Raw genomic sequence first — 22,872 nt, forward strand, 5'->3', positions numbered from 1 at the left:
AGTCATAATACAGCAGTACACATCATGTATTGTTATAAGCAGGTACAGTACATCATTTTCTTTTCTTTTTAAATAGCTAATTACAAAACAAGTTATAAAATAAATATAAAACACAACAGGAGTATAAGAGTAAAGAAAAATAAACAGAATTACTATGGATCTTGTAGGAAAGTGGGTTTCTATTGCAGTACCCCCCGTATTTTGCACGGCTTTTGATACAACTTTGACTGTAGAGTACTGGGTCCTTGCTAACCGGGTTCCCAGTACCAGTGTTCCTTCCCTAAAACTGTACCACAATTGGCACAACTTCAGATGCCCCTGTAAGTGCCTAGTAATTGGCACCACTGGCACATAGGGCATGGGGAACGTAGAGGACCACAGAGGGAACCCTCACCCTGGCACTCCTTAGTGCAGACAAAAACAGCAAAATCGACATGGCATCCTGCCTGTGTGCCATGTCAAAGCAGCACTGCCTAAGGTATAGGCAAGTCAACCCTCTAGAAGGCTTCACAAGCACTAGGGCAGGGTGCACTATGTCTCGGGTATGGCCATATCTCCATGAGAAGATATACCCCTACAATATTCAAGTCTATTCTTAAAATTGTACGTGCCAGGGAAGTCTTAGAGAGAACATGGACTCAAAATTCGACAACTTGAGTTCACCAAGACCATAATGGCTTTACTGAACCCAGAAGTGTTTGGTACCAAACTCCTCTTAATAAACCCACTGATGCCAGTGTTGGATTTATTAAAGCAAGTACCCAGAGGGCACCCCTGAAAACCTACCAACCCTGGTGTGTCTCCGACGCGCTCTAGGCAGCCTGCCACCACCTGACCTGTTTTTTAGGCCCCTGTTCTCGGGGACCCGAAACAAAGCCCATCCTAAGCAGGGGTGTCACACCTCCAGCCCAAGGCGGGGATTTGTCATTTAGAGATTTCGGCAAACAGGTCTAGGGTTGAGGTTGCCCAGAGGTGGAAGTAGTGTTGCAGTAATGGAGTGTGTATTTCCCACTCGTGAACTTGTTGCTGTGTCCTGCTGAGCAGGTCTGCAATTATGTTTTCCTTCCCTGGTATGTACTGTGTCAGGAGGATGATTTTGTGTTTGTTTGCCCATTTCCATACAGCCTGCGCTAGTTGTGACAGTTGTTTGTAATGGATCACCCCCCTCCTGTTTCAGGATGTAAAACTGTAGAAGGACATTTTCTCCTGTAATGTTTGTTAGGAACGCTTTGAGGGCCACATAGATGGCTAGAAGCTCCAGCAAAGGCTTTACTTCTTCCTTTAGCTGATGTGGATTTAACATCACCATTTTGGCTGGATATTTGGTGGCTGTTGAGTTCATTCTGGGCAATATCCTTGCCTGATTATTTGTAGTAACCATTGGTCTGATGTGATGTTTGGCCACTGCTGGAAGAATTGTAGCTTTCCCTCTACAGGTGGGGGCAAGTCAATACTTGGTGGTGGGAGGAGCCCTTGTTGGGGACACCTCTACCTCTGCCCCTGTTCTTGTAGCCTCCTCGATAGTATCCACGTCTTTGCTGGTGATACTGCATGGTGTTTCTGGGAAAAATACTTTTGCTGCCCCTCAGAACGCTGAAAGGGCTATTGTTTTTGAGGTGTTGTTTGTAAGGCACCCATGGATTTGGCTGTGTCTGTGTCCTTTATTTTCTCTAGCTGTTTGTCCACAGTAGGCCCAAAGAGGTTTCCCAATCGAATGAGACATTAAGAATGTGCTGCTCCACCTGTGGTTTGAACCCAGATATGTGTAGCCACGCATGTCTACGGTGCATTATTGATGTACTGATGCCCCATGCAGCAGTGTCAGCTATGTCTAATGTAAATTTGATATCGGCCTCCCCTCATTTACCAGGGTTATTAAAGTGTCCTTGTGTAATGTAACTAGTGCTCATTTAAAGCGCACACACTTTACAGTATCGAACACAGCAGCTACATTGCTATACAACATACCTTAAAACATTGCCAATAGCTCTGGCTAAACACTTATAAGGCCCCAAAGGCGAGACCTATTGGCGGGGCAAATGCTGGTCTTGTTTGGTGTGGGAGAGCCTCACGTTTCGCTGATCCAGTTGTCCCCAAATTAGGCTATATCATTAGGACCGATCTTGGTTTCTTACAGTAAGACTGAATCAGCTTTGAGTTTATATAGGTAGTTTTCAATTTTGTTTGTGCGTAATTGGGTGATTTAGCCCCATAACATTTAGGAAGATCACCTTTTGATTCTCAGCTAGGTGGCAGCGGTCGTAGAGCATATGAGAAGAGGGAACAACCTGGTCTTATAGTGTTTGCAGGTTAATGGATGTTGAGACATACTAAACTGGGTCGACGCCTGTGATGGCAGCCCCACAGGAATAAGCAGCTCTGTTATTTGTTTGGGGTACTGTGTGTATGCGCATTGTATTTAATAAGTGGATATCGGGGGAAGCAAAGAGGGGATTTGTCAAGCCATTGAAGTTCATCAATATGAAAGAAAGAATAACACTAAAACAAATTACAACACAATGCCTGAAAAGAGAAACATCCAATAAACCCTACCCCTTTCTCCCATCACATCCTTAACACTGAACGTGGAGGAGACGACAGCGGGTAACATTTCAGCCACCACGGAAGTGAACAAAGAACATAGTGCTAAATGCCGTCCACCACCGATAAAATAAGCAACTGGAAACCTCAAGAACCAAGGGCCCACATATGAAGACCCCGGGAGTGTCCCTAGTTCTGCGTGAGGAAGGGCAACATATACGGCAGCAGCAAGAACTTCAAACTTGATGAACTACCTGTGTTCGTTGTCTAGTAACAGGTCTAGCAAGTGTAATTAAGGTCACAAAACCTCAACACTCTGGGTTAAGGTGATATCCTGGCTCCAGCAGGTCATGTGTATGGGGCTGTTATTCCTCCATGTACTACTCATCAAGAGTGGAAGGGCAACCAGAGATGAGGACAATTATTGTTCAGTGGAGCGCAAAGTCCCATTGTAATGTATCAAAATACAGCCAGTCATGAAAGGGGCAACATGAGTAACTCATGATATTAGACACTGTGTGGGGCACAAGCGCAGAATTATAAATTAATGGTATGTAAGGTAGGTGCGCTGAAGTAATCTTAAATGGTACCATAGACAATAACTGAGTTGTCGAAGGTGTAGTATTTGGATGTGTTAGGGATCAGTGAGGCGTTTGCTAAATATTAGGTTGGAGCGTGAGATCCGCCTAGAGTTGAATTTGAGCAAAAATACATAAATATCAAGAGCTTCAAATATCACTAGGTTGGTAGCACACGTGAAACAAATGTGCATCTTGGCAACCACAAAGTGCTTTGCATGCTTAAAAACATGATATGCACCCATAGGAGGAAAAAAAAAATATGATAGGGTCGAACATTCCTTATTACTGCTAAAACTCAAAAGTTTTTATTATCTAGTATCATCAATTAATGTGCTCGGAGTGGCACATAGTGTATTTTATTAGAGTCAAGCCATCAGACTAGCATCGATTCTTCATAATAGTATTCAACTTGTTCTTGTTTTTATTAAAGGGTTTACAATTACAAAGCTGCTGCAGCCAATTGGATATGATGTAGGGGCTGGTGCCAATGTGCTCCGGTCTGAGAATTCGCATAGGGGTCTTTGTCATGAATGTCGGGTGGAGTACGCTTTAATTAGAAGTAGTGTCCTCTGGCCAGAATGTTATGTGACACTAGCTGCTTGTTTTACTTTGCCCTTTAGTTTGGAGATACTGCAGTATTTCTGTTCTGTCCTTTATCAATTGCTGCTTATTTATGGTAGCTGGTATTTCTATGCCAGTTTTGTTGTAACTAAATCAACTAAGCAGCATGCACAGCAAACTACTTATCTTCACCAAGGGCAGGACTCATGGAAGAGTCGATGCAAAATGTATGAAAATGCAAGGGCAGAGGAGAATAGACTAAAACGTTACATGCCTGTGTATCATGCATAACCACTAATGTACTAAATGCATCTTTTAAATTGATTGCTTTCGTTTTGTAAGATGGCCACTCTTAATACAAAACATCCTTGGCTACTCCTTTTCATTGCTCTCCATTAATGATGCACACGATATTGGTAGCTTTAGAAAAGTCAACGTATTCCTTTTAAACTCCCACAAACAAGTGATATGTTTCCATGATGGTGGTGTACCTAGATCTACACCTGGAACAACAATTCTGGATCAGTCTCTCATGATCATCAGTTGCAGTTGAGCAGCTGGCAAGTAAAGGATGCCTTTGTTCACTATAGCTGCGTGGTCCAGGTCAGGGAGATATGGTTAGGGACGTAGGAAAGTGTCCCTGTTTGACATGGCCACCCCCATTTTTTCAGAAAAGGGGGTGGTGATGAACAGAGTGTCTGAATTAAGCAGACCACTCTTACCCAGTCCAAAGATCAGGGCTTGATCCATCACCGTTATTTATCTCACTGCACCATCCCAGCTCAGAACCTGGCTATATGCAAATCAGTCTGTCCCTGGCCCAGTGCATCATGGGAACAGGGCAGACTAAACTACCAAGCCAATTCTTCACCAGAAAGGAGACAAGCTACCGGGGACCGGTTTCTGGCATTTCAGCAGTCTTCGGCCCGGCTTGCTTGAATCCTGATGGTGCAGTGAGAAAGGGACTCATGTCTGAGTATACCCTGCCACACCTATAGTGGCCAAAAACGATTCAGAAAAGGGGGTGGTGATGAACAGAGTGTCTGAATTAAGTAGACCACTCTTACCCAGTCCAAAGATCAGGGCTTGATCCATCGCCGTTATTTATCTCACTGCACCATCCCAGCTCAGAACCTGGCTATATGCAAATCAGTCTGTCCCTGGCCCAGTGCATCATGGGAACAGGGCAAACTAAACTACCAAGCCAATTCTTCACCAGAAAGGAGACAAGCTACCGGGGACTGGTTTCTGGCATTTCAGCCGTCTTCGGCCCGGCTTGCTTGAATCCTGATGGTGCAGTGAGAAAGGGACTCATGTCTGAGTATACCCTGCCACACCTATAGTGGCCAAAAACGATTCAGAAAAGGGGGTGGTGATGAACAGAGTGTCTGAATTAAGCAGACCACTCTTACCCAGTCCAAAGATCAGGGCTTGATCCATCACCGTTATTTATCTCACTGCACCATCCCAGCTCAGAACCTGGCTATATGCAAATCAGTCTGTCCCTGGCCCAGTGCATCATGGGAACAGGGCAGACTAAACTACCAAGCCAATTCTTCACCAGAAAGGAGACAAGCTACCGGGGACCGGTTTCTGGCATTTCAGCCGTCTTCGGCCCGGCTTGCTTGAATCCTGATGGTGCAGTGAGAAAGGGACTCATGTCTGAGTATACCATGCCACACATATAGTGGCCAAAAACGATTCAGAAAAGGGGGTGGTGATGAACAGAGTGTCTGAATTAAGCAGACCACTCTTACCCAGTCCAAAGATCAGGGATTGATCCATCACCGTTATTTATCTCACTGCACCATCCCAGCTCAGAACCTGGCTATATGCAAATCAGTCTGTCCCTGGCCCAGTGCATCATGGGAACAGGGCAAACTAAACTACCAAGCCAATTCTTCACCAGAAAAGAGACAAGCTACCGGGGACCGGTTTCTGGCATTTCAGCCGTCTTCGGCCCGGCTTGCTTGAATCCTGATGGTGCAGTGATAAAGGGACTCATGTCTGAGTATACCCTGCCACACCTATAGTGGCCAAAAACGATTCAGAAAAGGGGGTGGTGATGAACAGAGTGTCTGAATTAAGCAGACCACTCTTACCCAGTCCAAAGATCAGGGCTTGATCCATCACCGTTATTTATCTCACTGCACCATCCCAGCTCAGAACCTGGCTATATGCAAATCAGTCTGTCCCTGGCCCAGTGCATCATGGGAACAGGGCAGACTAAACTACCAAGCCAATTCTTCACCAGAAAGGAGACAAGCTACCGGGGACCGGTTTCTGGCATTTCAGCCGTCTTCGGCCCGGCTTGCTTGAATCCTGATGGTGCAGTGAGAAAGGGACTCATGTCTGAGTATACCCTGCCACACCTATAGTGGCCAAAAACGATTCAGAAAAGGGGGTGGTGATGAACAGAGTGTCTGAATTAAGCAGACCACTCTTACCCAGTCCAAAGATCAGGGCTTGATCCATCACCGTTATTTATCTCACTGCACCATCCCAGCTCAGAACCTGGCTATATGCAAATCAGTCTGTCCCTGGCCCAGTGCATCATGGGAACAGGGCAGACTAAACTACCAAGCCAATTCTTCACCAGAAAGGAGACAAGCTACCGGGGACCGGTTTCTGGCATTTCAGCCGTCTTCGGCCCGGCTTGCTTGAATCCTGATGGTGCAGTGAGAAAGGGACTCATGTCTGAGTATACCCTGCCACACCTATAGTGGCCAAAAACGATTCAGAAAAGGGGGTGGTGATGAACAGAGTGTCTGAATTAAGCAGACCACTCTTACCCAGTCCAAAGATCAGGGCTTGATCCATCACCGTCAGATGTGAGTCCCTAGCTCATTGCACCATCAGGATTCAAGCAAGCCGGGCCGAAGACGGCTGAAATGCCAGAAACCGGTCCCCGGTAGCTTGTTTCCTTTCCAGTATAAGAATTGGCTTGGTAGTTTGGTCTGCCCTGTTCCCATGATGCACTGGGCTAGGGTCAGACTAATTTGCATATAGCCAAGTTCTAAGCTGGGATGGTGCAGTGAGCTAAAAAACGGTGATGGATCAAGCCCTGATCTTTGGACTGGGTAAGAGTGGTCTGCTTAATTCAGACACTCTGTTCATTACCACCCCCTTTTCTGAATCATTTTTGTCCACCATAAGCGTGGAAGGGTATACTCAGATGTGAGTCCCTAGCTCATTGCACCATCAGGATTCAAGCAAGCCGGGCCGAAGACGGCTGAAATGCCAGAAACCGGTCCCCGGTAGCTTGTTTCCTTCCCAGTATAAGAATTGGCTTGGTAGTTTGGTCTGCCCTGTTCCCATGATGCACTGGGCTAGGGTCAGACTAATTTGCATATAGCCAAGTTCTGAGCTGGGATGGTGCAGTGAGCTAAAAAACGGTGATGGATCAAGCCCTGATCTTTGGACTGGGTAAGAGTGGTCTGCTTAATTCAGACACTCTGTTCATCACCACCCCCTTTTCTGAATCACCCCCATTTTTTGTCTGGTAAATTACATGATTTTGACTGACAGTGTACTGGTTTCCTGCTAATCAGGTCCCCAATGCCAGAGCTCTTTCCCAAAACTGTACAATTGTTCCCCTGATTAGCAAAACCTACTGCACCCACTGTACGTCCTTAGCAAATGGTACCCTTGTGCCTAGGGCCGGAGGTACTAAAGAGTGCCACTAAGGGCAGCAGTACAAACTGTACCATTGTACAGGACCCCTCACCAAGCACATGCAGGGCTTCTATTTAGGCTGTATGTCGTGATACAGACAAAAGTGAAAAGACAATAGATCATCCCTGTGTGTCATGTCCCTTAGCACTGCATGTGATATTTTTAAGTAACCCCTACAGCAGATCTTACAACCCTAGGGCAGGTGCTGAATATTACATGTGGGAGCATACCTGAATGAGCAGATATGCCCCTGTGCTTGTCAGTCCTATGACTGCCAGTACACTACATTGTTGCTTCAATGACAATAGGGATGTCTGGTATCGTACATCTTTTATTAGTAAACCCACACTGATGCCAATGTTGGATTTACCAATGCATGCAGACAGAGGGCCCCCTGAAAATCTACCAACCTCTGGTGTCTTTGCTAACTGGTTTCTGTCAGCCAGAAACCGAGACGCTGTTCTGACCTCCTAGGGTGAGAGTCTATTGCTCTCAGGAGACCCAAAACAAAAGCCTTTTCCGGAAAGAAGGTGTAACACCCCCCTCCCATAGGCAGGAAATGTAGCTAGTCAGTGTAGGAGAGTAGGGTCTGCAATCCTATGATCACCCAGATTTTTTGCTTTTGTTTCACTGGTTTACGACTTTCTCTGGCTGTGGGCCTGCCAATCAGACCCACAGCCTGGCTGTTCTCTTTCTAAATTACCTCATGTACCCTAGGTGCATCTACCAATTGGTACTGGGCCACCTTATCAGACCCTGTAACTCAGGGCATAGGTGTACCCAGGGCTGCCAGGGGCTGCAGCATGTATTATGCCACCCCTGGCTGGCCTCCTAAATTTGACACAACTGGCTGCATGACAGCTGGGGCAAAGTCGTGTAATCACCCTTTGCTGTAGGTGTAGTATACCTATACCTAACCCTAAAATGGACACACAGATTCCTATCAGTCACTCCTATGGCAGGCCTTGACAATCCTGAAGGCAGAGTGCTTGGAATCGTGTGAGATGGTGCTCTGGCATGAGCTGAGCCTGTCTGCAGCTTGCGGAATCAAGTCCTAATAGCTGTTCCATGATATCGCATACCATATACTCTTAAGTGCATTATAATCCTCGCGGTTAAATGCTATCTTTGGTATTGCTTTATCAAAACATGTCGAGTAAGGTGTCATACGAATTGGAATACTAACCCCTCGCCAATTCTGGCGACGGGGTTAGCATTCCACCCTTCTAGAGGGACACGACATGTATGTAACTGTGAACCCCGGTTAAAGTTAACTGAAGCCTCAGCTCCACAAAATGGATGCTGCCACCACAGACACGAGTCTGACCCCCTGCAGCTGGGAGTCCTTCCAGCGAGGGGAGCCTGGACAAAGGGTTTCCTGTCAGGGGCGGTGCTAGCACCGTCCCAGACATGGTTTTGTGTATCCTGGGTAGGCAGGGCTTTACAGGAAGGTGACTGCTGAGTGGCACCCCGGTGCTCACTACGCATAGGCCGGTCTGAACCAGTTCCAGGGGCACACCAGCCCCTGGCCTGGGGAAGTCCGGCATGGCTGAGGGGTGTAACCACCCCCCACCTAGTCCCACCCATAGGCAGGACCTAGTCACCGGGTCAGCCCCCTTTTTTAGTATAAAGATGGGAGCGGGCCCCCTGTTAAAATTAGATCATCTTTGGAATCAAGATACCACTTTCTTCGAAAGGACTTCACGATTTCTTCTTCAAGATTCTCCCTTGTGGCTAAGGAGTAGTCACCCTGCATCAAGCGGGCACCATCCTAAAGAACACTGCGGTCTGCTGCAAGTCCTTCATCACGAATCCGACGACCCAGCTCGACGAGACCCGGCTTCCCTGGCACCTCTGACCTCTACTCACCTCTACAGCCAAGCTGAGAACCGTGAGTGCGACGAGACCTCAAGGGACCGACGATCGCCAAGACTGCACGACATCTTTACTGCAAGCCCACCGTGTCCTCCACTGGTGAGTGCTTTGGGGTCCGAGAAGCCCCGACCCTGCGCAGCTCCAGCACCCAAGATCAGCCTCCCTGCATCTCCACGATCTGCGTGGGGCCCTTCTGCTGTTTGCTGTGCACCGCGTTGTTTGGCTACTAGCCGGCTGGCTTGTGGCCTTCTGAACGACGCCCAACGACTTCACGACTGCTGGTCTGGTTGCTCCAGGCTGGCCCTTGCTTCCTTGTTCAAGAGAGGCACCCCGGACCCTCCTGGTCCACTCCAGACGCCATTTTAGGTCCACCGCGTGGGCTTGAATTTGCCAAGGCTTTGTTGCCCAATCCTGGGTCCAGCGACGCCGACAGCTTCTATCTTCGTGGGACAGCTCGATCCTCCATCCTGGTCGCCGACAACGCCTCCTGGTCCGTGAGATCTTCGAGTCAAGCGTCACCCACTCACCTTGTCGAGGTGGCTACCATCCGGTGCCCTCCTGGTGCCCACTGACTACTGGCTAGTAGTCTCGAACTTGGTCCCCTCTGCTTTCAGGTGTCATCTGTCTTCGAGATCCAGGCTTGGATCCAACTGAACTTTCTTCACTGGTCACCGGCCAGCATCTTTTCTTCCGGCTCCTGGTCCATCTACGAGGATTCCCGACGTCTTTTCAGACCTATGCAGCTGCAGCCCCTGGGCTAGGTAACTTCGGCATTTCGGTGCCCCAGCATAGCCTCACTATCCAAGGGTCAGAATCTACTTTCGTTTTCTCCCTACCAGGTCGGGTTCGCCCGAGAACACTAACTTTCTAATTCCTAGCTACCATAGACTTTTGTCCCGCATCTCGCGTGAGAGTGCACACACTGCACCCGAGTCCCCTAGGCCTCCTAGAAGTAATCTAACGATTCCCTAGTCAAGTCCTAGCGATTCCAAAAGCTATTAGTACTGTACTTACCTGCTAGGAATTTCGCATTCCACTTTTAGAGTATATGGTTTTCCGTGCCCCTCGGGCATTTGTATATACTGTGCTAACTTAAGTATTTTTGTAAGAGTTTTGGTTTGTGCTTAGTACCCTGTCCTCATAAAGAGTACAGGGCTGTTGTGATCTTTAAATAAATAACTGTTTATTTTCATAACACTTGTGTGGTGTCCTTTCACTTGGTATTCAAGGGGTATATATGTGTGGTAAACAGCTGGCTTAACACGCCCTCTCGAGTCTTTAGCCTTAGACTGCTCGTATCCACGCTACTAGGATAGCTGGTCTATAAGGTTGACTTACAACCAATCATCAATAAGGGTTGCTGGACTGATACATAGTGTTCACTAGAATAGTGAGCACTGCATATCAGGCCACCTTCTCACATTGGTGAGCAGCGGTTGGGATTTGAGCTTGCTGTTGTTTTACCACACGTATCCTAAGAATATCTTGTTGAAAGATCACATAAGTACTGTCAGGTACATATAACTAAAGCTTAGAATACTCTGAGTTCTACTGAACCAGCTGTTGTAGCTCCTCAAGGCTTAGCACACCTTGGCTACAACTCTAGCAAGGGACCAGTAGGTAACACATAGTGTAGGTAGGTGCATCACTTACACCACACTAGAAGCAGTATGTCGGTCACAGGAGGAAACATTGAGTCTCCCCTTGTGTCAGTTGACCCTCCACAGGTCATCCCTTCAAGATATACTGCGCTTAGCTTCCATGAGTTACGACAAGTATGTACCTCTAGGAAGATTAAGCAGGGGTCTAACCCCACAACTGCTTTTCTGATTGGTCTCTTAGAGACTCATGATGCAAGGAGGGCTGGTAACCCAGACCCTTCTACTTCAGAAGGCAATATGCCCTCCCTACAGGGACCCTTTGATGACCAGGACCATCCACATCAGGAAGCAGATGATGCTGATGATGAGGATGATGACTTGGAATCTAAGGGTGAGGCAGAGCAGGACCAGGTAGAAGTCGTCAGACTAACCAGGACCAACTTAAGCAGACATGAGAGGGACTCTAGGGGAGCCCTGGGGCCACTCTCAGGTCAGCTTAACGTGGGGAATGGACGAGATAGATCTCTATCAAGAGGCTCTATCAGATCCCTTCATACCAATGGCTCTCAACGTTCCTCTCAAAGGGGAATGACATCTCCCCAGAGGAGAATGTATGAGGCTAAGGAAAAGGCAGCCAATCTGAGGATTGAAAGGGAAGAACTTGCCCTGGCCAAAGAAAGGCTTGCCTTTGCTAGAGAGCAACAATTGGGTGGGACAGTCCCCACTGGTGGCAGCATTGTACCTAGCAATAGGGAAAGGAGTTTTGATACAAAACACCTTGGTAAGATAGTGCCCCCCTTTAAACAAGGGGATGACATCCACAAATGGATTACTGCTTTGGAGAGGGCCTGCACTGTGCAAGGTGTTCCCCCAAGTCAGTGGGCAGCTATCTTGTGGCTCTCCTTTGAGGGTAAAGGAAGAGACAAGCTCCTCACCACAAGGGTGGAGGATGCTAATGATTACCAAGTCTTGAAAAGTGCACTGGTTGATGGGTTTGGCCTAACCACTGAGCAGTACAGGGTGCTGTTCAGGGATACCCAGAAAACTCAGTCTCAAGATTGGGCTGACTTTGTAGATTGTGCCACTAAGGCTTTTGAGGGCTGGTTGCTGGGCAGTAAGGTTACTGATTATAAAGGATTGTACAATTTGATGATGAGAGAACAAATTTTAAACAATTGTCAGAACCAGTTGTTGCATCAGCATCTTGTTGACTCAGATCTGACCTCTCCCCAAGAATTGGGAAAGAAGGCAGACAGATGGGTTAGAACAAGAGTTAAACAGAACCAGGGCCAGAATCAAGGTGGTCAGAAGAAAGCAGACCAGAAGGGTAAAGATTCAAAAGGGGAACAAAATGACCAGAAGTCTTCGACAGGTCCCCAACAACCCAAAGAGGGTGGGGGTCAGGCTCCCCAAAAGAAGAAAGAAGGCCAATCTAAAAGGTGGTGCCAATACTGTAAAAGTAAAACTCACTGGTTTAGTGAGTGCACCAAGAAAGGAGGAGGGCAGACTCCTGCCACTGCAGCCCCTAAGGCACCTGTGCCCCCTAGTACAGCCAGCAGTGGTAGTGCACCTCCCAAGGGTTTAGTAGGGTTAACCCTGGGTTCTGAGGGGAGTGACAACTTAGTTGGCACCCTCACTCAGGCTGTCCTTGTCAGTACAGGGGATATGGATATGTCCCCTGACATAAGTCCCAATACTTTGGGCAAATACAGACAGACACCTTTTATTAATGGAAAAATGGCTCAGGCCTATAGGGACACTTGTGCCAGTGTCACAATGGTGACACCTAGCTTTGTGGACCCTGGACAGATCATGCCAGGTACAGAATTCCTGGTGACCAATGCAAGCAATGTCACTACCAATCATAGTATGGCAATTGTAGCTTTCTCCTGGGGAGGGGTAACTGGCCAAAAGAAGGTTGTAGTTAGTTCAGACCTCCCAGTGGATTGTTTGTTGGGCAATGATTTGGAGTCATCACAATGGTCAGAAGTGGAGCAGAGGACTCATCTGGAAATGTTAGGTTTGCCAGCACATGTGTTTGCTGTGACTAGGTCACAGGCCAGAAAATGCCCCACTGAACAGGTGCTGGATCCTGGAACAATGGACCAGACACCTTCCAAGAAAAAGAGCAGTAGGGTTAAGGCTGTGCCTTCCCCCTTGCCCCAGGTTGTGGATCAAGTCTCAGAGGAGGCTGACCTGCAAGAATTGAGGGAAACTGAGCCTAGAGAGTTTGAACTTGATCAAGTTGAATTCTTGGGTTCAGGGGGACCCTCAAGGGAAGACCTGGGGAAGGACCAGTTAGACTGCCCTTCTCTTGAACCCCTCAGACAGCCGGCTGCTGCTGAGGCTGCTGGGAACGCCACAGGTACCCACAAGGTATACTGGGAAGATGGACTCCTGTACACTGAGTCAAGAGACCCCAAGCCTGGCATGACCAGGAGGCTGGTTGTACCCTTGTCTCAGAGAGGTTTCCTACTTACCTTGGCCCATGAGATTCCCTTAGCAGGTCACTTAGGCCAGACAAAGACTTGGGACAGGCTTGTCTCACACTTTCACTGGCCTCACATGAATGAGGATACCAAGGAGTTTTGTCGCTCCTGTGTCACTTGCCAAGCCAGTGGTAAGTCAGGTGGCACAACAAAGGCCCCCCTTATGCCAATGCCTGTGGTGGGGGTACCCTTTGAAAGAGTGGGGATTGACATTGTTGGTCCAATGGAACCCCAGACAGCATCAGGGCACAAGTTTATACTGGTGGTAGTGGATCATGCCACCAGGTATCCTGAAGCTATTCCACTTAGGACCACCACAGCACCTGTGGTGGCAAGGGCCCTAGTTGGAGTGTTCTCCAGAGTGGGCTTCCCTAAGGAGGTTGTCTCTGACAGAGGTGCAAACTTCATGTCAAGCTATTTGACTGCAATGTGGAAGGAGTGTGGTGTCAATTACAAATTCACTACACCCTATCACCCACAATGCAATGGGCTTGTTGAAAGGTTCAACAGGACCCTAAAAGGGATGATTCATGGACTACCTGAAACACTCAGGCGTAGATGGGATGTCCTGATGCCCTGCCTTCTGTTTGCTTACAGAGAGGTCCCACAAAAGGGGGTTGGCTACAGCCCTTTTGAACTTTTGTATGGGCACCCTGTGAGAGGCCCCTTGTGTTTGGTGAAGGAAGGATGGGAGAGACCTCTCAAAAAGCCTGCAACCAACATAATGGACTATGTACTTGGTCTCCGCTCCAGGATGGCTGAGTATATGGAGAAGGCATCAGAAAACCTTAAGGCCAGTCAAGAACTTCAAAAAGCTTGGCATGACCAAAAGGCTGTCCTGACTGTTTATCAGCCTGGACAGAAGGTGTGGGTGTTGGAGCCAGTGGCCCCAGCAGCACTCAAAGACAAATGGTCTGGGCCCCACACAATTCTTGAGCAAAAGGGAGAGGTCACCTACCTGGTGGACCTTGGAACTCCCAGGAGTCCCCACAGGGTACTCCATGTCAACAGGCTCAAAGCATATGTCGACAGGAAGGACATGAGCTTGCTCATGGCCATAGATGAGGGACAGGAGGAAGAGAGTGACCCTCTCCCAGACCTGCTCACTCAGAATCCTGATGATGGGTCAGTAGATGGTGTTGTCTTTTGTGGCAGCCTCTCTGAACATCAGCAGAAAGACTGTAAACAGGTTCTTCAGTCTTTCAGACATATGTTCTCTCTGACACCCAGTCAGACCAATTGGTGCACCCATGAGGTTGACACTGGTGACAGCCTGCCAGTCAAGAGTAAAATCTACAGGCAGCCTGATCATGTTAGAGACTGCATAAAAACTGAAGTGCAGAAAATGTTGGAATTGGGAGTCATTGAACCCTCAGATAGCCCTTGGGCTAGTCCAGTAGTTCTAGTGCCAAAGCCTCACACCCAAGATGGTAAGAGAGAGATGAGGTTTTGCGTAGACTACAGGGGTCTCAATGCAGTCACTAAGACTGATGCCCATCCAATACCAAGGGCAGATGAACTTATAGATAGATTGGCTTCTGCCAACTACTTAAGTACATTTGACTTAACAGCTGGGTATTGGCAAATCAGGTTAGCTGAGGATGCCAAGCCCAAAACAGCATTTTCAACCCCTGGTGGGCATTATCAATTTGTGGTAATGCCCTTTGGTCTGAAAAATGCACCTGCCACCTTCCAAAGGTTGGTGAATCAAGTCCTTACTGGGCTGGATGACTTCTGTGCAGCATATCTAGATGATATTGCTGTCTTTAGCTCCACCTGGGAGGATCACCTGGTCCACCTGAGGAAAGTGTTAGAGGCTCTGCAAGCAGCAGGCCTCACTATCAAGGCCACCAAGTGCCAGATAGGGCAGACACAGGTTGTATACCTGGGCCACCTTGTAGGTGGAGGCCAGGTTCAGCCACTGGAGAGCAAAATACAGTCAATCAGGGACTGGGCTCCTCCAACCACCCAGACTCAGGTTCGAGCTTTCTTGGGCCTGACTGGATACTACAGAAAGTTTGTCAGGAACTATGGTTCCATTGTGACACCATTAAATGAACTGACAAGTAAGAAAATGCCAAAAAAGGTTCAGTGGACAGCAGGCTGTCAAAAAGCATTCGATGACCTAAAGCAGGCCATGTGCACAGCACCTATCCTTAAGAGTCCAGACTACTCCAAACCATTCATTGTCCAAACAGATGCTTCTGAGTTGGGTGTGGGAGCTGTTCTTTCTCAACTGAATTTTGATGGTCAGGATCAGCCCATTGCTTTTATAAGCAGAAGGCTGACCCCCAGAGAGAAGAATTGGTCAGCTATTGAGAGGGAGGCCTTTGCTGTGGTTTGGGCCCTGAAGAAGCTGAGGCCATACTTGTTTGGCACTCACTTCAAGATTCAGACCGACCATAAGCCCCTCTTGTGGCTAAATCAGATGAAGGGTGAAAACCCCAAACTGCTTAGGTGGTCCATTTCCCTACAGGGGATGGACTTTACAGTGGAACATAGACCTGGTACTGATCATGGCAATGCCGATGGGCTCTCCAGATATTTCCACTTAGAACAAGAAGACTCACCTGGTCAAGGTTAGCTTATTGTCCCAAAGTTTGGGGGGGGGTCATGTAGGAGAGTAGGGTCTGCAATCCTATGATCACCCAGATTTTTTGCTTTTGTTTCACTGGTTTACGACTTTCTCTGGCTGTGGGCCTGCCAATCAGACCCACAGCCTGGCTGTTCTCTTTCTAAATTACCTCATGTACCCTAGGTGCATCTACCAATTGGTACTGGGCCACCTTATCAGACCCTGTAACTCAGGGCATAGGTGTACCCAGGGCTGCCAGGGGCTGCAGCATGTATTATGCCACCCCTGGCTGGCCTCCTAAATTTGACACAACTGGCTGCATGACAGCTGGGGCAAAGTCGTGTAATCACCCTTTGCTGTAGGTGTAGTATACCTATACCTAACCCTAAAATGGACACACAGATTCCTATCAGTCACTCCTATGGCAGGCCTTGACAATCCTGAAGGCAGAGTGCTTGGAATCGTGTGAGATGGTGCTCTGGCATGAGCTGAGCCTGTCTGCAGCTTGCGGAATCAAGTCCTAATAGCTGTTCCATGATATCGCATACCATATACTCTTAAGTGCATTATAATCCTCGCGGTTAAATGCTATCTTTGGTATTGCTTTATCAAAACATGTCGAGTAAGGTGTCATACGAATTGGAATACTAACCCCTCGCCAATTCTGGCGACGGGGTTAGCATTCCACCCTTCTAGAGGGACACGACATGTATGTAACTGTGAACCCCGGTTAAAGTTAACTGAAGCCTCAGCTCCACAAAATGGATGCTGCCACCACAGACACGAGTCTGACCCCCTGCAGCTGGGAGTCCTTCCAGCGAGGGGAGCCTGGACAAAGGGTTTCCTGTCAGGGGCGGTGCTAGCACCGTCCCAGACATGGTTTTGTGTATCCTGGGTAGGCAGGGCTTTACAGGAAGGTGACTGCTGAGTGGCACCCCGGTGCTCACTACGCATAGGCCGGTCTGAACCAGTTCCAGGGGCACACCAGCCCCTGGCCTGGGGAAGTCCGGCATGGCTGAGGGGTGTAACCACCCCCCACCTAGTCCCACCCATAGGCAGGACCTAGTCACCGGGTCAGCCCCCTTTTTTAGTATAAAGATGGGAGCGGGCCCCCTGTTAAAATTAGATCATCTTTGGAATCAAGATACCACTTTCTTCGAAAGGACTTCACGATTTCTTCTTCAAGATTCTCCCTTGTGGCTAAGGAGTAGTCACCCTGCATCAAGCGGGCACCATCCTAAAGAACACTGCGGTCTGCTGCAAGTCCTTCATCACGAATCCGACGACCCAGCTCGACGAGACCCGGCTTCCCTGGCACCTCTGACCTCTACTCACCTCTACAGCCAAGCTGAGAACCGTGAGTGCGACGAGACCTCAAGGGACCGACGATCGCCAAGACTGCACGACATCTTTACTGCAAGCCCACCGTGTCCTCCACTGGTGAGTGCTTTGGGGTCCGAGAAGCCCCGACCCTGCGCAGCTCCAGCACCCAAGATCAGCCTCCCTGCATCTCCACGATCTGCGTGGGGCCCTTCTGCTGTTTGCTGTGCACCGCGTTGTTTGGCTACTAGCCGGCTGGCTTGTGGCCTTCTGAACGACGCCCAACGACTTCACGACTGCTGGTCTGGTTGCTCCAGGCTGGCCCTTGCTTCCTTGTTCAAGAGAGGCACCCCGGACCCTCCTGGTCCACTCCAGACGCCATTTTAGGTCCACCGCGTGGGCTTGAATTTGCCAAGGCTTTGTTGCCCAATCCTGGGTCCAGCGACGCCGACAGCTTCTATCTTCGTGGGACAGCTCGATCCTCCATCCTGGTCGCCGACAACGCCTCCTGGTCCGTGAGATCTTCGAGTCAAGCGTCACCCACTCACCTTGTCGAGGTGGCTACCATCCGGTGCCCTCCTGGTGCCCACTGACTACTGGCTAGTAGTCTCGAACTTGGTCCCCTCTGCTTTCAGGTGTCATCTGTCTTCGAGATCCAGGCTTGGATCCAACTGAACTTTCTTCACTGGTCACCGGCCAGCATCTTTTCTTCCGGCTCCTGGTCCATCTACGAGGATTCCCGACGTCTTTTCAGACCTATGCAGCTGCAGCCCCTGGGCTAGGTAACTTCGGCATTTCGGTGCCCCAGCATAGCCTCACTATCCAAGGGTCAGAATCTACTTTCGTTTTCTCCCTACCAGGTCGGGTTCGCCCGAGAACACTAACTTTCTAATTCCTAGCTACCATAGACTTTTGTCCCGCATCTCGCGTGAGAGTGCACACACTGCACCCGAGTCCCCTAGGCCTCCTAGAAGTAATCTAACGATTCCCTAGTCAAGTCCTAGCGATTCCAAAAGCTATTAGTACTGTACTTACCTGCTAGGAATTTCGCATTCCACTTTTAGAGTATATGGTTTTCCGTGCCCCTCGGGCATTTGTATATACTGTGCTAACTTAAGTATTTTTGTAAGAGTTTTGGTTTGTGCTTAGTACCCTGTCCTCATAAAGAGTACAGGGCTGTTGTGATCTTTAAATAAATAACTGTTTATTTTCATAACACTTGTGTGGTGTCCTTTCACTTGGTATTCAAGGGGTATATATGTGTGGTAAACAGCTGGCTTAACACGCCCTCTCGAGTCTTTAGCCTTAGACTGCTCGTATCCACGCTACTAGGATAGCTGGTCTATAAGGTTGACTTACAACCAATCATCAATAAGGGTTGCTGGACTGATACATAGTGTTCACTAGAATAGTGAGCACTGCATATCAGGCCACCTTCTCACAGTCAGGTAGGTATGCCACCCCAGGGTAGTACGACCCTTAAGGTGTGCTACTGGGAGGAGGACACGATTTTCCAGAAGTAGCCATCTTTATGATGGCAAACTTAGGAATTCTGGGACAGAGTGATGCCCACTTTCCACAAGAAGTGGTCATATAGGGGGAGCAGCGACCACAAGGATCAGAAACCCATTGGCTACTACCTACACTCTCCTAATGCCCCTAAATTCACTATTTAGGGGAGCCCCTGGCACCAGAGAAATAGATCCTTATGACTTAAGAAGGCCGCAAAAGCAGAGAGGAAAGAAGAACAGCTAACTTGGTACCAAGCCTGCCAGCCTGTGTACATCTCTCATCGAAAACTGCACCGAAGTCGACTTGTCCTGCAGATGGCGGCACCAGAACCCTGGGAGGACTGCCTGCCTTCAACAAAGACCCAAGACTCCCATCAATACAGAACTGTTCTCCTGCACACTGCAGGAACACTGAAGCAAGGAATCTGAGGCCTGCTAAACCGCCAAAGCCTGATAACTGAAGCAACCACTGCACCCTTCGTCCAGAGTCCGAGTTAAAGTGCCCTAGCGGGGTCAACAAGGTCCCCCAGAGCTCGAGTCCATCATAGTTTGTGGACTACCTGACGCTGCCTGCAGCCTCTGCACCCAGGCCTCCTCGACCGCGACTGCTCCCGGTAGGAAAACCCGACGCCTAAAGTCACCTCTGCATCAGTCGCCCCTGGAAGGTGGAGAAGAAGTCCCTCTGACATCCCCAAGTCCCGAGCATTGCAAGACTTGAACTCCCTTGTTGGTTTAACCATACTGGCCTTCCAGCGAGAGCCTGCAGCCTCTTTTCGCAGAGGCTAATCTCCATGGAATAACATTGGGCTCCCAAGGTTGCTTTGCACCTTGCACCTGGCCGCCCCTGTGCCGCTGTTGGTGTACTGCTGGTGCAGTCTTTGACCTTGCCCACCACTCACCTTAACTCCTGGAGATTCGTTCCATAAGTCACTGTACCTGTTTGCAGAACTTTTTCTTCCATCCACTGGATAACATTGCAGAACTCAAAAACTGCACTGTGCCCACTTTTTGAAGCGAAAAGAATTTATATTTAAAAACATACTTACCTGAACGATTCTTTTCTGATGCTTTATCATATATAAAAATACTATTTTATAAATTGGTGTGGTTCTTTTTCTTGAGTCGTGCGTGTAATTTATTGACCATTGTGTGTATTTGCAAATGTCTTGCACTCTTCTGTGTTAAGACTAAGTTTACTCAAACACTCTACCCCCTAGCAGAGAACTTTTGGATTGCATCGCAAGCCCCAGGCAACTCATAAGGGAATCCCTGGACTCATTACACGGTATGTCATATTTTTGTTATATCACATACGAGGAACAACTACACAGTCAGTTCAGCGCTTGTGACAGCCAGGGTCTGCAAGGCAGCTTGGAACATCACTTTTACTAGACATTAATAATGAGCAATATCCTACCTTTGCTGTTACATCAGTGTTCTAGCCGATACCTCTTCTCCTGTAAGACCCCTGCTTATTTGTGGTTCCAAATGATTTCAAACTCTGTATTTAAAAGTTTGCTATCTGGGGCATTGGAATAAAATAACATCGTCATACTTCTGGGCTTCAATTACATTCTAATTTGGGGAGCACAAATCGTAACCTAAATAGATGGCTTACATCATAATGGGTTGTATTGAATCGTAAACAGTATTTTTATAAGGACTTAAATTAATTGAGTTATCTATCACTCCTCGGATTCTTATATCCAATGCCAGGAAACTGACCATCTGTAGTCATACTGTTTCCTCCCTCTCTTCAATCTATATCCACATTTGCTCTCCCATCCATCTATGCACGGAAAACTAAAAAAACAGATGTATTCATCATTACAAAAGTCAGACCTATTTGTTTTGTCAGCGCTTGTTTTATAAAAAGTGGTTCTAGTCTAGATCCTGCCATCTTATATTCATAATCTACTTTATAGCTACTTGGCTATCGTGCTTATTCCTCTGGTATTAGTAAAAGGCTAAGCCCTCCTGTATTTTCTTAGGATTACTCTACTGAATGCGCATATTTGCTCCTACTTACTCATTACTCTGATCTTTCTTTCTCCTAGGCAACACACTTGTTCCGGCATTAAGTCGGGCCAGACTTAGGAAACAGCATTCCGTGGACATTCGCTCATAATGAACGAGTAGGACAGGGAAAAGATCAACTAGGTAAATGTAGCACTCATAAGTAAGACAACTGGCAACAGAGAATAAAACGTTTCTGGATCCCTTTAGTATGGCTGACACTGTTTCCTTGTGTTAAGTGTGTGTGTTTTCTGGGGCAGCGTATGGGGAACTGTGGACTGAATCTGGGGATCCCTCTATTAAAGGCATGGATTTCCAGTGTCTACAGTGGCAGATTTCCTGAATAAACATCTCAATATGTCACTAATGTTTCCCAGAGTGCATACTCTGTAATCAAACATAGTGAACCCACAGTACTCTAGGAGGAAATGGGAAACTTGCTGATCCAATCGAACGCTTGTTGTGTCACCACACAATGTCCTGGTGAACCACACAAAGCCTAAGGGAAACTATTTACCTCAGCAATTCATTAAAAGGATGTTGAGCCTTGACCTATTGAGATAGTGAGATAATTCCACTTTTCACAAAATAGGGATAAAAGAAATCTCTACTGCAAAGGAGAGCCCATGAGTGATGGAACACTCACAAATGACTGCAAGCAGGCTGTATGATGAAGCATGATACCCATGGGTGGGTGAGTGCTTAGCATCATGTTAAGGAATGGCTCAGGTGTGTAATTTACATTTGGCTCTCTGTGGTTCGCCAGGACACTATGTGGTGACAAAGAAAGATCGGAAAAGCAGGGTTATGATTTTCTCCTAGATTGACGTTGGCTCACTGGCAGAATTAACATTTGCTAACAGCAGCAGGGAAGCTAAACCACTGGGCTCTCAGGTATGGACAGGAACTACAAGAAAACAAGAGCTACTCTGGGATACCACTGACTGGTAGTTGGCAAAATCTCTTATAGGAAAACCAATCAGAGTATACTCACTGAAGCCTGGGTAGTGGTGGTCTGCTGAGCTGTACTGCTGTTTGGGGAGCTTGCCTGTCTGCTGGCTGCAATGCTTGCCTATGGGAAAGGGTAAAAATAGACCCAAAGATAAATAAAGTTTGTGCAAACAGAAAGGATTTGTGTTTTGTTCTTGGAACACAAATTATTGATTTCCACGTTCAACACTTGGGATCTCACCTGTTGAAGACCAGCCAAGCTGTGAAGCTGGGCTGTGCTGAGTTGTTGCTGCAGCATGAACTGGTGGAAGTACTGGGCAGCATTTGGTTGTCGCTGCAAAGCTTGCAGGGCCTAGGGAAAAAAGTCACATGAGAAAGCAGCAGTAGAGGATGTAGCAACAATCTGTATCGGTCTGTTATTGCGATATCACTAGTAATGCCAGCCAGACCTCCTCTTAAGGACACAATATTAGGAACTCTGTTAAGGAGGGTTTACCAAACCAGTGGACTCTGACAAGCTGCATCAGCTGAGGATTATGAAGGGATAAACTAGAAGGACAATACTGAATATTTTTTATATGGCTTGACACGCATATGCTGAAAATGAAAGTAGTGGTAGGCTAATGTGACTTCTTCAACTACTGTCACATACCTTACGGGAGAGATAAAATGCCACAATGGGAGGAGTACCATCTATTGTCTTCTTCTCTCACCTGCACAGCTTGGCGCTCATACAAAGACATCTGCGAGATCTGCGGACGACTGCCCCCGCTGGTGGTGGTCGAGCTGCCATTTGTAGAGTTGGTGTTCTGTTCGCTCTCAGTCTCCATGTTGACGGATCCCAGAAAGGAGAGGTGAGGATCACCTGGTCCTAGAGCAAGCAATAGCCAAATCAGTGGAAGAAGCGGTAAGAGGCCACAAGCAGAGAAACCCTAGACTGAAGAAGCTAGAGAGTAGCTAGGAAATGTGGAATTATCGCCTCACAAGTCAAATAGTCCTAAGTCTATACAGTCTCCATTTTTAACAGCGTCACATAATGCACTAAAATGTGTTGGTCAAGCCTAATTAACAGTTGAGGGAATGTAAGAGTCTTCCTCAGCAAACTCAAGACTCAAAAGCGAGGTAAGAACTAGGGGCCATTGCCCAGTAATATACTATGACAATACTACCAGCACA

The 22,872-nt window shown here is 47.8% G+C and overlaps 1 protein-coding gene across 2 annotated transcripts in view; it reads right to left on the minus strand.

Annotated features, from left to right (window-relative positions):
• The window catches only part of PHC1 (polyhomeotic homolog 1), a 126,819-nt gene that overhangs the window by 71,610 nt on the left and 32,337 nt on the right, over nucleotides 1–22,872 (minus strand). For both annotated transcript variants that reach the window (XM_086932989.1, XM_086932990.1), the window contains exons 2-4: nucleotides 22,410–22,567; nucleotides 21,938–22,048; nucleotides 21,740–21,817 (exon numbers count right to left, since the gene is read on the minus strand). In XM_086932989.1, the coding sequence (XP_086789115.1) occupies nucleotides 21,740–21,817; nucleotides 21,938–22,048; nucleotides 22,410–22,567 (347 nt within the window). The remainder of the gene's footprint in view (nucleotides 1–21,739; nucleotides 21,818–21,937; nucleotides 22,049–22,409; nucleotides 22,568–22,872) is intronic.

Source organism: Lissotriton vulgaris, chromosome 7 (genome assembly GCF_964263255.1).
Source record: "Lissotriton vulgaris chromosome 7, aLisVul1.2, whole genome shotgun sequence".
NCBI classification, from domain to species: Eukaryota; Metazoa; Chordata; class Amphibia; order Caudata; family Salamandridae; genus Lissotriton; species Lissotriton vulgaris.